At 32.7% G+C, this 14,240-nt stretch overlaps 1 protein-coding gene across 1 annotated transcript; it reads right to left on the bottom strand.

The window, feature by feature from the left end:
* Positions 1-10,207: 10,207 nt before the first annotated feature.
* On the bottom strand, positions 10,208-11,501 carry LOC114412203 (ethylene-responsive transcription factor 1A-like). Its single transcript, XM_028376015.1, has one exon. It carries the CDS (start codon positions 11,357-11,359, stop codon positions 10,592-10,594), a length of 768 nt encoding a protein of 255 aa, XP_028231816.1. The 5' UTR covers positions 11,360-11,501; the 3' UTR covers positions 10,208-10,591.
* Between the last annotated feature and the right edge of the window lie 2,739 nt (positions 11,502-14,240).

The following is a 14,240-nucleotide window of genomic DNA, read 5'->3' as shown; positions in this document are numbered from 1 at the left end:
ATTGTTTTAAATATGATTTTTCTTCTCAAATTTTAATCTTTGATTAACTTGATTAGCATTCGAACTTTTTCATATTAATATTTTTTCTGACATATCAATTATTTATATAGTTTTAAAATTTATCTTTTTATGCTAAGTTATTGTTATTTATATTTTTACTTATTTAAATTAATTACGCATGCATATTTGTATAAATTTAAACATTTTTAGATACTTGTTAGCTTTTGTTCAAAATCGTGTGATCGTTCAATTAATTCATAATTGTTTAAAACTGTGATAGCGAGTGTGGGGGTGTGGGGCCCCATGTTTCCATTTAAAAAACCAAATAAAACGTTATTTTCCTGTTTTTTTATGTATAATTAATGCACAGATTTACAATAATTTATTAATAAAATATGAACTACACGGTGTCATTTGTTCTTCAAAATATAAAAAGCATTTATAACATTATAACTGAAGAATCTTAATTATTATAAGAATCCTAACTTTAAAAAACAGTGTGCATTTTTTTCCGAGGCGTCTCCCTCTCTTTCATTTCTACGAAAAATATAATAATGTCGTGTTACCTAATTATTTAATAATAATAATAATAATAATAATAATAATAATAATAATAATAATAATAAATGTAAATTCACCATTAAAATATTTTAAAATATAATATAACTATGGACTCGATTTTTCTTACACTGAAAACCCCACGTTATTAGTACTTGCTTTTTCATCTTGTAGCTTACATAAGCTGAATTGCTGACATGACTTCTCGAAAACAAATTATTATCAAGTGAATGAATGAGCATGTTTTATTGAGCATACTCAAATCAAGTTACAATGCATTAATTAGTTGTATTAAAAGATGTAAGAAAATTAATTTGAGATATTTGATCATTTTATTTTTAAAAAAATGTTTTTTTTTTCAATTTTTAATTTTAATTTTATTTATTTATTTTATTTTTTATATTTTAATTAATTAAATTATTTATTATTGGTATCTTAAATAATTATATTAAATCTATTGTTCAATTAGATAAAATAAAAGAAATAAAACATAGACAAAATTGATTTGAATCAAAATTACATATTTTTTTAAAATAAGAGATCAAATGTTTCTATTTTAAAATGAATGAACCAAAATTATATATTAAGAAAAATAAAAAACCAAAATTGTATTTAAACCATTTGTATTTTGTCATTTTTAATTTGGTCTTACCCTTTTTTTTAATATGAGTTAATAAGCAAAGGTAGTTTTAAAAATACATTTTTTCATAATAATGGACTATACTTTAAAAGCCTTTTATGTTTAACTCTCTCCCATAACTCTTTTCTCTGTTTTTCTCTTCTCCTTTTAATTCTTAGATTCAGATTAATAAGAATATGTTGTCAGTTTTGTTGTCATGACAAAAGTTGAGAACAAGTTAATAATTTTGATAACTTGTGCATAATATATATAGGTTATTGAGAAAATTATGAAGTTACACGTCCCATATTATCTCACTTGTAATCAATTAAAATTATTTTGGTATAAGCTTCCTTAGCTAAAGTTAGAGGTGACCTACCCAAAGCATTTGGGTATGCAATGTGTTTTTCCCTAGATCAACATTTGGATTTTTTTTGTCTACTTCGTGTCTCACTTTGTTTCCAACATTCTTAGGAGTGATTTCTTCATATCGTGGGTTGATTTCCTTCCTTGATCTTTAAAGTAGTGGGTATGACAAGCACAAGAAAGCAAACCACTTGGTTGACATCCGTGAGTAGGGAACTAGGGTAAACTTGGCCAGTCAGTTGAGACACCAAAAGGTATAATTTCGACTTGGAGAGATTAACCTTAGGGAAACTAACCTAGAGTTTATCCTAAAGAATTTTTAACTTTGAAGAGATCAACCTAGAAAGGTCAGCCTTGAAGAGGATGGCCATGAGTGGTCGACCATGGGGAGGTCGCCCCAAAACCTAAGAGAGTACACAACTTGCTAGCTTCGAGCCCAAACATGCAAATAAGGCTAAACCAAGTCATGAAGATCATCTGCAATTCTTGAAGAGGTCGGCCTTGGGGAGGTCAACCCAAAACCTAGGAGGATACATAAATCATAAATTTAATATTGGGTCGTGATTCATAATTTTACTTGCCTATAGCAACATTTTTTAATGACATTCAATAGAGATTTGTTATTTTGTTGGAACAAATATCAAGTAGGTTCATATAGATTATCAAATTCTTTTTAGGTTTTAAAATTCTTGAAGACAAAATTATAATCCGTCTTCAATATTTTTTTTATGAACAATTAATTAACTTCTTTTCTTTTAGAAAATAAGAGAGACTATAGCCATTTGATCCTATTTTATGCCTTTTTTCTTGTGAAACACAACTTTTAATCCCAATCGGATCCTTCCTTTTTTAACTACATAAAACCATAAAAGTTTTTTCTTCTCATTAGAGTTGTATCCCCTGTGCGTCAAATGACATTAACTCTGTTTGGTTCTGTTGGGTAATCAATGCTCCCACAAATAAAATTACCCACACCCACAAAGGATCGTGAGAACACAACAAAGATTACACCATAGAAAAATAATAATGAACACAAGAATTTAACATGGTTCAACACCTCTTGTCTACGTCCACAGAATCGTCTCAAAAAGTATTTTACTATCACAAAAACGATTACAAGATTATAGCCCACCCTAAATAGTGTATCACTCTACAAACCCGAGTACCCCACTCAATGGTTACAAGAAATGATAACACTCTCACACAAAGACACTTTTATCTCAACAAAGTGACTTTATTTCACAATCTCTCTTCTCACACACTCTCTTCATATGTTGTTTCTCCACTAATTTTCTTCTCTATTTATAATGAAAATTGTCATCAACTAAAGTAAATAATTTCTCTTGGAAGTTGAAACAAAAACAACTTCCAATGCATCTATTCTACTTTGCATTTAAGTCACCTAAACCTTAGGGATAAAAATCTAATTCCCAATATGCATGCACCTTATCTTTTGGCTTGAAACTCTAAAATTCTCCCCCTTAAGCCAAAAGAGAAATATCTTTCAATCAATTTGAAAATGAACAAACTCCCCCTCCAACGGAAGTATCTCCCAATACTTCCACAACATTAGAAAACTTCACTTTCTTCTTCATTTTGCTATCATGGTTCCTTTTCAAGACTTGATCATCCAAATAGCAAATGTTACCTTTATTTTTCTGTCTTTGCAACACCAAGTATCTTCCCTTGTACACCTTGCATCCCCTCTTTGAACCAACATATTTGTACTCTTGTGATGTCATCTCCCTCATAGAAATCATATTGACAACAACAGAAGGCACACACCTCACATTTGAGAAAGTTCGAATAGCACCATCATGGAGTTTCATCCTCACGCTCCTTATGCCTTCAACCTTCATTTTTCCATCATTCCGTAACTAGAAATGGCCAAATTCTCCATCGGTTTTCAAAGTATCAAACATCTCTCAATCTCTACAAATGTGTTTTGAGGTAACAGAATCCATCACCTATTTTGTTTTAGAAACCTTATGTTTGTTGCCAAAAGCACATCATCTTCATCTTCAACATTTTTTACTACATTAGTTTGGGAGTTGATACCATCTTTGTTCATATCTTTTAATTTCTCCAAGTCCTCCTTCATTTGTTTGCACCTCACTTGCACATAACCATTCTCACTACAATAGTAACATTGCATGTTACTCGTATCTCGTTGTGGATGTGATTGCCATTTTGATCTTCCTCTTGTCCCATCATGTCTCCTTAAATGATTTCTTCCTCTCTCAAGCTCCACCACAGTTATTGCATTGTGTTCTTCATCAACATTTTCAGTTCTCATCATTCTCTCATTTTCTCTAAGAACGGCAATCACATCATCCAAATCCAAAGTTGATCTTCCCACAAGCAACGTTTGAACCAAAGTTTTGAAGGACCTTGGTAGTGAGGCCAACAACAACAACGTCTACTCCTCACTAGAGAGTTTATCATTTGCATTCAACAGTTGACTTACTAGCTGATTGAACTTGTTGATGTGGTCATAGAGATCTTCTCCCATCACCATTTTGAGTTGATACAACTCAATCTTCAAACAAAGGTGATTGGTTAGTGACTTTAACGCATAGATATTCTTGAGCTTCTCTCACAAGGCCTTCGGTGTTGTCTCCTTCAACATGTTGTGTTTTATCTCGAGAGCAAGGGCTAACCGAATCATGCTCACAATCCTCGTTTGGATCTTAGTCCACTCGGTTTCTTTTATAGAAGCCAGTCTTTCATCGTTTAATGCCTAATCAAGACCTTGCTACACCAAAAAGTCTTGAATAGTACTTTGTCAAATCATAAAATTTATTTTTTCATCAAACAATTGTATCTCAAACCTTTGTTTGCTCCCAGCCATATCTTTGATACCACTGTTGGTTAATCATCGCTCCCACAAATAAAATTACCCACACCCATAAAGGATCATGAGAATACAACAAATATTGCACCATAATAAAAATAATAACAAATATAAGAATTTGACGTGGTTCGACACCTCTTGCTTACGTCCACGAAATCGTCTCAAAAAGTATTTCACTATCACAAAAATGATTATGTTGAACTATTTGGCAAGTGTACCAAAATGTCCAAGTAGTAAAGACTTGGAAGTCCGAGTGTCGATTTCCACAGGGACTTTGTTTTGTACTTGTGTTGAATAATTTCTAATTTATAAGAGAAAAAAATGAGATAAGGTAAAAGATGAGTTAAACGAAATAATAACTAAAATAATAGATATTAGTAATGTAGAAGCAAGCTTCTTGATGATGAATCAAGTTGATTCAAGTAGCTTTGATGATGACAAAGATGATGACAAAAAGCTCAAAAGAATGATTTCAAGATTGAGTCAACAAGTTCAAGATCAAGATTAATTTCAAGTTTCATGAAAAGAAATCAAGAAGATTCAAGATTCAAGAGAAGTTTGATTTCAAGATTCAAGAAAAGATGAATTCAAGATTCAAGAGAAGAAATCAAGAAGACTTCACAAGGGAAGTATTGAAAAGATTTTTCAAAAACAAACATAGCACAATTTTGTTTTTCAAAAGAGTTTTTCTCAAAATTTTCTAAGTTACCAGAGTTTTTACTCTCTGGTAATCGATTACCAATTTTCTGTAATCGATTACTAGTGGCAAAGTTTGATTTCAAAAGCTTTTAACTGAATTTGCAACATTCCAATTGATTTTTAAATGATGTAATCGATTACAATATATTGGTAATCGATTACCAGTGTATCTGAATGTTGAAATTCAAATTCAATTGTGAAGAGTCACATCTTTTCATAAAATGCTTTATGTAATCGATTACATGGTTTTGGTAATCGATTACCAGTGACAAGTTTTGAATAAAAAAGTCAAGAGATGTAACTCTTTCAATGTTTTTCAGGTTTTTCTCAAGGTTATGACTCTTCCAATGGTTTTCTTGACCAGACATGAAGAGTCTATAAAAGCAAAACCTTGACTTGCATTTTGTGGACTTGATATAACTTTTCATATATTCTTTTACAACATTTGAATCTCTTTGAACATCTTTTTGAACTTCTTCTTCTTCTTCTTTTGCCAAAAGCTTTCTGAGTTTTTTGGTTTCCAAACTTTGTTCTTTCACAAAAAACAAAAGTGTGTTATATCTTTTCATTCTCTTCTCCCTTTGCCAAAAAGAATTCGCCAAGGACTAACCGCCTGAATTTTTTTTGTGTCTCTCTTCTTCCTTTTCCAAAAGAATGAAGGACTAACCGCCTAAATTCTTTTATGTCTCCTTTCTCCCTTTTCAAAGAATTCAAAACGACATAGTCTGAGAATTTTTTTTATTCTTCCCTTTCCCTTAAACAAAAGATTTCAAAGGACTAACTGCCTGAGATATCTTTTGTTTCCCTTTCACAAAGTTTCAAAGGACTAATCGCCTGAGAACTTTGTCTTAACAAATTGGAGGGTACATCCTTTGTGGTACAAGTAGAGGCTACATCTACTTGGGTTGTTGTAACTGAGAACAAGAGAGGGTACATCTCTTGTGGATCAGTTCAAGTGGAGGGTACATCCACTTGGTTGTTCAAAGAGAACAAGGGAGGGTACATCCCTTGTGGATCTTTGCTTGTAAAGGATTTTACAAGGTTGAAAGAAATCTCAAGGACCGCAGGTCGCTTGAGGACTGGATGTAGGCACGGGTTGTTGCCGAACCAGTATAAAACTCGTGTTTGTCTTCTTCTTTCCTACACTCTTTAATTTCCGCTGTGTACTTTAATTATCGCTTTTACTTTTGGTTAAGTTTCTATTTCTATTATTTACTTTCTTAACATTATAGTAAAAGCCTAATTGAATCTAGTAACATTAAGAAGGATAGATTTTTGATTAGTAAAGGTTCATTAATAATTAATTCAACCCCTTCTTCTTAATTATTCTGAGGTCACTTGATCCAACAAGTAAGAGACAAAAGATATAATATGTTAGGACCTAACATGCCTTACTTGCCTAAGATGTATTATTTTATATTTGTCTCTACCAATTTGGTGAATTTTTCCTACCCACATCTATTAGAATACTTGTCTCTGATGTCTCACGATGACAAGTTTATTTTACCTATCTATCTCCTAAATGTTTTTTCAAAGACTCAATAGATAAAAATGTATGAAGTTCTAATTCTAGATGCTTGCTTTGATGCATGGGCATAATGCAATCATTTTATGTCTAGCAATGATTTTTATTAAGATACCCCTTTCTTTTAGTTCTATTAAAAATTACCCTCTATCGAGCGACTAATTCCTAAAATTGATGCATGTAAGACCTTCCTTATATTTCTATTAAGGATTACCCTCTGTCGAGCAAATAACTCCTAAAGATGATGCAAGGATAAATGATACATGAAATTAAAATAAGAAAGGATAATAGGAAAGAAAACACATACTTGCATTGATAGATATGAAGCATACAATACATCTTTTGGCTTTTTAGGTCTGTCAGGCCCTAACAAAGGATTTAGTCTCTCATGACCATAAGGGGCCTTACACTAGAAAAGGGGTATAGAAACTGATGGAGGAGAAGGGATAGGAAAAGAGAATACAAAATAATGGAAGAGAAGAAAGAATTCCCTAAGGGAGAGTCTCAAGGTTTGGGTGTGTATTAGAGTAATGTGAGACTCGGTGTTTCTTTTCTCTTTGGCTTGACTCTTTTTTTTATAGTTGTTGGAGTGGACTTGGGTCTGCATACTTGCACTAAGACTGCATTGCTCGCTTAGTGTGGGTGCCTGTATTCGCGCTAAGCCTACGTTGCTCGCTTAGCGCAGGTGCTTGTATTCACGCTTAGCGCACCTCTTCTCACTTAGCGTCAGTGCGTGTTTTTGCGCTGAACGCATCTTGGGCTAGGCCTGATGCCAAAATTTTCCTTTTTCATATTTTTGCTATTTTCTGCATCTTTTTGGCTTTTAATCCCTCTTTTTCATATCCACAAGTCATAAATAAGAAAAATATCAATTCCTAACAATTAAGCATAAATAACTGTTAAATAAATATTTTTAAGGTTATTTTCATTATATTTTTATTATAAAAAACAACTCATATTTAGCAGTTATCAAATTACAAGATTGTAACCCACCCCAAATAGTGTATCACTCTACAAACCTGAGTATCTCACTTAATGGTTACAAGAAATGATAGCACTCTCACACAAAGACACTTTTCTCTCAACAAAGTGACTTTGTTTCACAATCTCTCTTCCCACACACTATTTCTTCACGTGTTGTTTCTCCACTAATTCTCTTATCTATTTATAGTGAAAATTGTCACCAACTATAATTAATAAGTTCTCTTAGAAGTTGAGACAAAAACAACTTTCAATGCATACATTCAAATAATCTTCATCTAGTAAAATGTAATCTTCCACTTTGTATTTAAGTCACCTAAACCTTAGTGATTTAAAAATTCAATTTCCAATATGTATGCACCTTATCTTTTGGCTAGAAATTCTACAATTGGTTATGGGGTCACATGATTATTAAGCAATCCCCCCTCCCCCCAAATGCCCTCATCTTTTTCATTGAGTTTGGCATGTATTCATCATGCTTTGTCTCTTCTAAAAGCAAAATATCAAGATTTTCATCAAATCAATATTTTCATAAAAATGAGAACTCATCAAAAGCAAAATCACAATGCTTTTGTTTTATAATGAAGGAACAAGTAAAACCAAAATCTCTCCCACAATAATTAACCAAGAATTTCAAACCTAAATATGTTTATGACAGATAACTCAGAAAATTAGCACAAGCTTAATTCTTGTTCTTCCCAGTAAAGGCTTTACGTCCTCGACTAGAAGAATGTCATCAAGATCCCTTCATTTTGACTATGCAACCTCGAACTTCATAAGGCACACTACATAATCAAGCCATTCCTTTTATCCTTGCAATGCTAATATGAAAATGGCTAACAATTCCACCACAGAGTGGTCAATGTTGGAATTCTTTCTTCTAGCGAAAGGCACGTACTGTTGTCCACAAAGTCAAAATAATGTCATCATCAACGTCGATGTTGTTGCTATTGGAGTGCTTGATGTGCAATCTTGCACTCATATCTATAAAGGATTTCCACTATGGAGTTCAAAATGCACACCACCCTCGCGTTAGTGTTGCCCTTTCAGTGTTTTACAATCTTGCGCATAGATTTGTAAGGGGTTTCCTAGGAGGTGATGTCAAAGTGAAAGAGATCATGGGCAAGTGTTGAAACACCAACAAGCAACAGTGGCTGAGGACACACCATGTGGTCCACATGATTTAGAATCGCTAGATACTATGGGCTTGTAGCAATGGTAGTAGAGGAATCTAAGGGCGTTTCCCATGATTGAATTTGATTAAAGGTTGAAACTTTGAGATAAATTGTAAAAGATGAAGGGGGAGAAAATCTATAATGGCATTACTAGTTTTTATGCATTAGAACATAGAAACAGAAAGACAAAGGAGAAGAATTAACTAAATCTAACAATAAGACCAACCCTTTTTGTTCTTCAAAGAAATCTAACAATGAGGGGGATGAATGCTCTATTGGGTCACTTTAACTCGGATAATTTTGGGTTTCAATAAAATAGTCAGGATAAAAATGTAATTCAATTTTTAAAACAAAATGTAATTTAACATCATTACATGAGAGAGTGCAAAAGAAATGATTTCAAATAGAGAGAGTCATGTATAATTCAAGTAAAACAAAAGCAATGTCATTGTAATTTATTCAAAGAAATATGTCACATTCTATTTAGGAGTAGTTTTTACTCTACATTATTTGTATTTTGCCTCATTTTTTTTTTTACATTCTTGCCTCATATATGTAATTTGTTAGACTTTATGCATCATGGTCTTTATTTGTACGAATATAGACATGTTACTTGGTTAATAATTGTAGGCATGTTCAAATTCAATCTAACAAAAAAATTGCAAAAAAATAAAAATTAAATCAAATCGATTCTTTTTGGATTTGTTTAGATATTTTTCTCTCAAACCAACTGATTTGATTCGATTTATTGTTTGCATTTTTGAAATTGAACAAAATCACAACACTTATACTAACACTTATATCGCTTTAGTATTATATGTTTTATGTATATACCACTTGAACTTCGGAATATTATATGTACAAATTTATACAAGATATATCATTTTATTTTTTCGACGATTTTCTTAAGATATATTTGATTTAAAATGATGAAAGTTTGACAAATTTTTATTGTAAAAGATTTAACATATTAATAACTTTCGTATATTGTTATCAATAATTTTTTAATGTAATTTAATTCAAAAGTTGAATAATATATATATATATATATATATATATATATATATATATTAATAAAATAATATTTTAATAAAAATTACAAAAATTAAAACAAATAGAAAAATATTGATTTGATTCAAATTTTATTTTAAAGAAAAACTAAATCAAATGGAATTAATTTTTTTTAAGTTTGAATTGAAGGACTTTTTAATATAAAAAAGTCAAATCAAATTGAAACAAGAGACACCAAATATTTGGAAACAAAAACAGGATCCAAGATTTCACCAAATATCTGTCAAAATTTTACTTTCATTAATGTTACCACAACATAGCCATTAAATTGTTACTTTCATTACATTTTCAATCATTGGCGTTACTATTTTTATTTGATGCATTTTATTGCATATTGCCATGCTTTTCAACTCCGAATATCAAGCAATTAACAATTAACCCATTCATAGTTCATAATGTTGAACAAACAAATAACAAATTTGGTAGTATTCACAAAGCCAAATTACATATCCTCAGTTCCTCACCCCCGTCATTCCTCATCATCTTCCAAATTCCATAACTTCTTTGAATTTTTTTCTCCCCCTCTTTTTTTTTTTTCTTCCCGTGGGGTCACACCACTCACCATTTGATGTGCTAAAATCATCTATCCTCATCCTTCACCTTTTTTTCTTTGTTCCAAAATTGAGTTGGATGATGGCTATAATATAGCTAAGTGCTTTACACACACACGCACATCACATAATTACAAAAGTGTATTGTATTTATTGTATTTAATAAACACAACACCAGTTTTAGAATCCACCTCAGCTAACCAATAACTGCTCGCCACGTGTACACTCTGCCACTTGACTCCCCACTTGCTCTTGCACCGTCCCCACCACCACAACTTTCTTTCTCTTCGCCGGCAGCGCCGCCGCACTCTCTGGCGACGACGACCGCTTCGACTTCACCCTCACCGGATCGGGCTCGCCGGAGTTAACCCTCAACGGAAAATTCAGCAACGCCCTCGACCCCCTCATCCGGTAGGCGGCGCGGTCGTACGCCAACGCCGCGTCCTCCGCCGTCTCAAACGTCCCCAGCCAAACCCTTGCTCCGTTCTTCGCCGGGTCGCGGATCTCCGCCGCGAACTTCCCCCACGGCCGCTGCCGCACGCCGCGGTAGTGCTTCCCCTTCGCCGGAACAACCTTCTTCTCCTCCGCCGCAGCCGCCGGAGGCGGACACGGACTTATCAGCGCCGGCATCAAGTCCGGCTCCAGCTTCACCGCCGGAAAACCCGACGACACGCTCTCGGGCGACCCGGCATCGAGAGATGGGACCCACCCGACGTTAACGGCGTCACGGAGAACGCCGTACAACACCATGTCTTCTGTATCGTCCTCCTTAAACGGAAGCTCGCCCCAATTGTCGCTCAAACACGAGTCCAAGCTGCTGAAACTGGAGCTCCGACCCGACCCGAAATTCGGGGCGCCGAATATGGATTCGGACTCGCCCAGCAAGTGGTGCCGAATCGAATCCAACAGCGCCAAATCCGATTCGTAAGAACTACTGCTACTACTACTCTGTCCGTACATCTCTTCGGTGTTCCTTTTGTGGTCTAAATTCTAATTGCTTTGAAAAAAAAAATGTTTTTAAGATTTAAGATAGTGTGTGGGAAAAGAAACGTGGATATTTTGGAAGAGGAGGTATTGAATATTCGAACTTATGGGGCTGTGAATTAGGAGGTATTTATAGGAGTGTAGGTTCATGCACTTGGGTTTTATTGCATTTATCGTTTGAATTTTTTTAGATTTTTTGTTTTATTGATGGTTATTGGTTAGTGTTATTTTATTGCTTTTTTCCCTTGTGTTGGGGTCCTCGTGCTTAGCTTCGCTGAAGGTTCGCATGTGTAAAGTGTAACCAGCAAGGAATTAGTGGCGATTTTCGTCACGTGCTTAATTTGTTTTATATTATAAATATGTACACTCTTGCGGATTTTTCTTACAAGTGTTTATGATAAGTCAAGAGTAAAATAAAATAATAAGGGAAAAGTATATGATTATTATATTAGAACAATTCATGTAAGTGAGAAATATAAGAAAATAAAATAAGATAAATAATATAGGAACAAGAGACAGAAAAAATAAAATGTAAATTTTATAAAAAAAAATTTATTAGATGTATATCATTTCTCTTTTGTTTTCTTTATTAATTAATGAGTTTCCGTCTATTCTCGCTGACGAAAATCGTGTATATATGATGTCATTCGGCTTACATGTGCAGACAACTTGCTTCGTAGCTTGTCTTTCCTGTTGTCACCTTCTATGCTGCATAATCGCCAAGTATTTTTTGCTTATACGGCTATATTGTTTCTCTATTTTTTATTTCCTTTTTCTTTATTTTTCATAATTTTATTATATCATTATATTGTCTCCCCCTCTTTCTTTCTCTCTCAATTGATGGATACACAAAGAATGAGAACATGAAAAAAATATTATTCTCATTTTATATTTCTATAATGAAAAAAATATAATATAAAATAAATTATGTACTGAAAAGAAATTAAATTTTTTTATGATAATTCTAAATAAAAATAAAATTATTAAAAAAAGTTCAAATTAAAAATTATTCAATGCTTAATATTTTTCTATTCAATATCTCGTGTATATTCTATGCGATGCACAATTAAAAAGCATAAACCGAACACTGTTTCATTTGCTGAGAGTTCTTGTTCCTTCTCCGTTTGGTCCGAATGGTGTCATCCAAAAAGAAAAAAGTAATTGTAAAAGATAGTCTAACACGCTTAAGTAAGGATTTAATTTTAAACAAGAAATACAAAAAATAAATACGTATTTAATAAATATTAATTTTTATCTGAAGGTTCTATTTTATTTATATAAATCTTATTGAGTCAATAAATAGGTATTGGGTACTTGATTGTGTTAACCAAATACCTATCGGTATAATAATTAACATAGTACCAAAATATTGTGATAAATGTAAAGAAAAATAACTTTTCTTATTTACCGGAGAGAAAAAAAAAAGGTAAAAGAAGATGGCGACGAATAGGTGAATAGTGGCGAGGAAAACAACATGGGACTAAGACTTCGAGAAGGACACGAATCAAACAATGCGGATACAACGATTGTGGACACATTTGCGAGGTTTGCACTTGTGGATAAGTCTCTCTTCCAAAATTCAATAATCCAACAACTTATTAGAGGACCCCACTACTCCCCAATTTGCATCTCCCAGTTCACTGTATTGCTTTATGCTTTTTAGTGTTTTGCAGGACAGTAACTACGAATCACAATCCAATAAAATCCTTTACCTTTTTAGATTTCATCCTTTTGGATTTTGGATTAACACTGCGAAACATGATCTCATCACACTAAAAAAAAAAGTTTATTTCTGACCGTCAAACCCCCGTTCAAAACCTCGATAATCCATTGGTAAATTAAAATTTCAACGGATTAAAATTGGTTAGAAAAATGATCAGAGAAAATTGAAATCGGTGGATTTTTTTTTGTCCATTGAAAATTTTCAACGGAAATATCCATAAAAAAATCGGTCGAAAATTCTTTTTTATGAATAATTGTTTATTTCATTTTTTATAATTTAACATTGATAATTTAGGAACTATTTTTTATATTTATATTATTTAATGTCAAAATTTAATTAACACATATATCTCATTAATAAAATACTCAAATTTATAAATTCAAAATAAATAGTAAAATAGATCAGTCAATTAAATTGTTAATAAATCTAAAAATAAAACACAATGTAAGATGTTAATAGTAATTTTGTGTTGTTAAGTCAATAATCAAAATATTTATCGGGAGAGTCTCTCTGCTGGTCATCTAGTTATTATTGTCTTGTTCCTACGACTCGTCTTGCTACTGATCCTAATGTTGCTGGTGAAATTGTTGATGTTAATGAATAATGTTTCACGCTTGAGGAGGTAGGAATTGAAGGACATCAAACTGAAATACATGCATATCCTTCCGTAATTGACTAACAATTGATTTAATTAATTGAGTTAAGAGGTAACTATGTATATCTATATATATTAATTCATACTTAGGATATATATATTTTTCTTGTGATAGATTGAGACAAAATATGGAACATTGGTGTTACGTTGGGTCAATTCACAGCTTGGAAGAATTATAGGTTGGGTAGAGCAGGTTATTCACCAAGAGGTAAATCCCCTTATCAACAGTGCTATACTATCAAATGATTGGCATTTTGAATGTCCATTTGTGACAAGATGGGACACATGCTTTTCTTAAGGTCTAATATCATTGTTAGAAGTATTTTTTTTGGCAATATCTATTATACATTCAACTTAGGTCATCTCCAACAATGAGATTTCTTGTTCTGGTTGCTTAAGATGAAGAAATGAATTGTTGAAGGAATTTAGCATTGGAGAGAGCGTACGTAGCGCACCTCATTCCTTCACCACACGAACGA

The sequence above is a fragment of the Glycine soja genome, chromosome 5 (genome assembly GCF_004193775.1).
Source record: "Glycine soja cultivar W05 chromosome 5, ASM419377v2, whole genome shotgun sequence".
Classification (NCBI taxonomy): Eukaryota; Viridiplantae; Streptophyta; class Magnoliopsida; order Fabales; family Fabaceae; genus Glycine; species Glycine soja.
Note: the sequence above shows the minus strand (reverse complement) of the source record. Positions and strands in the feature narration are given on the sequence as shown.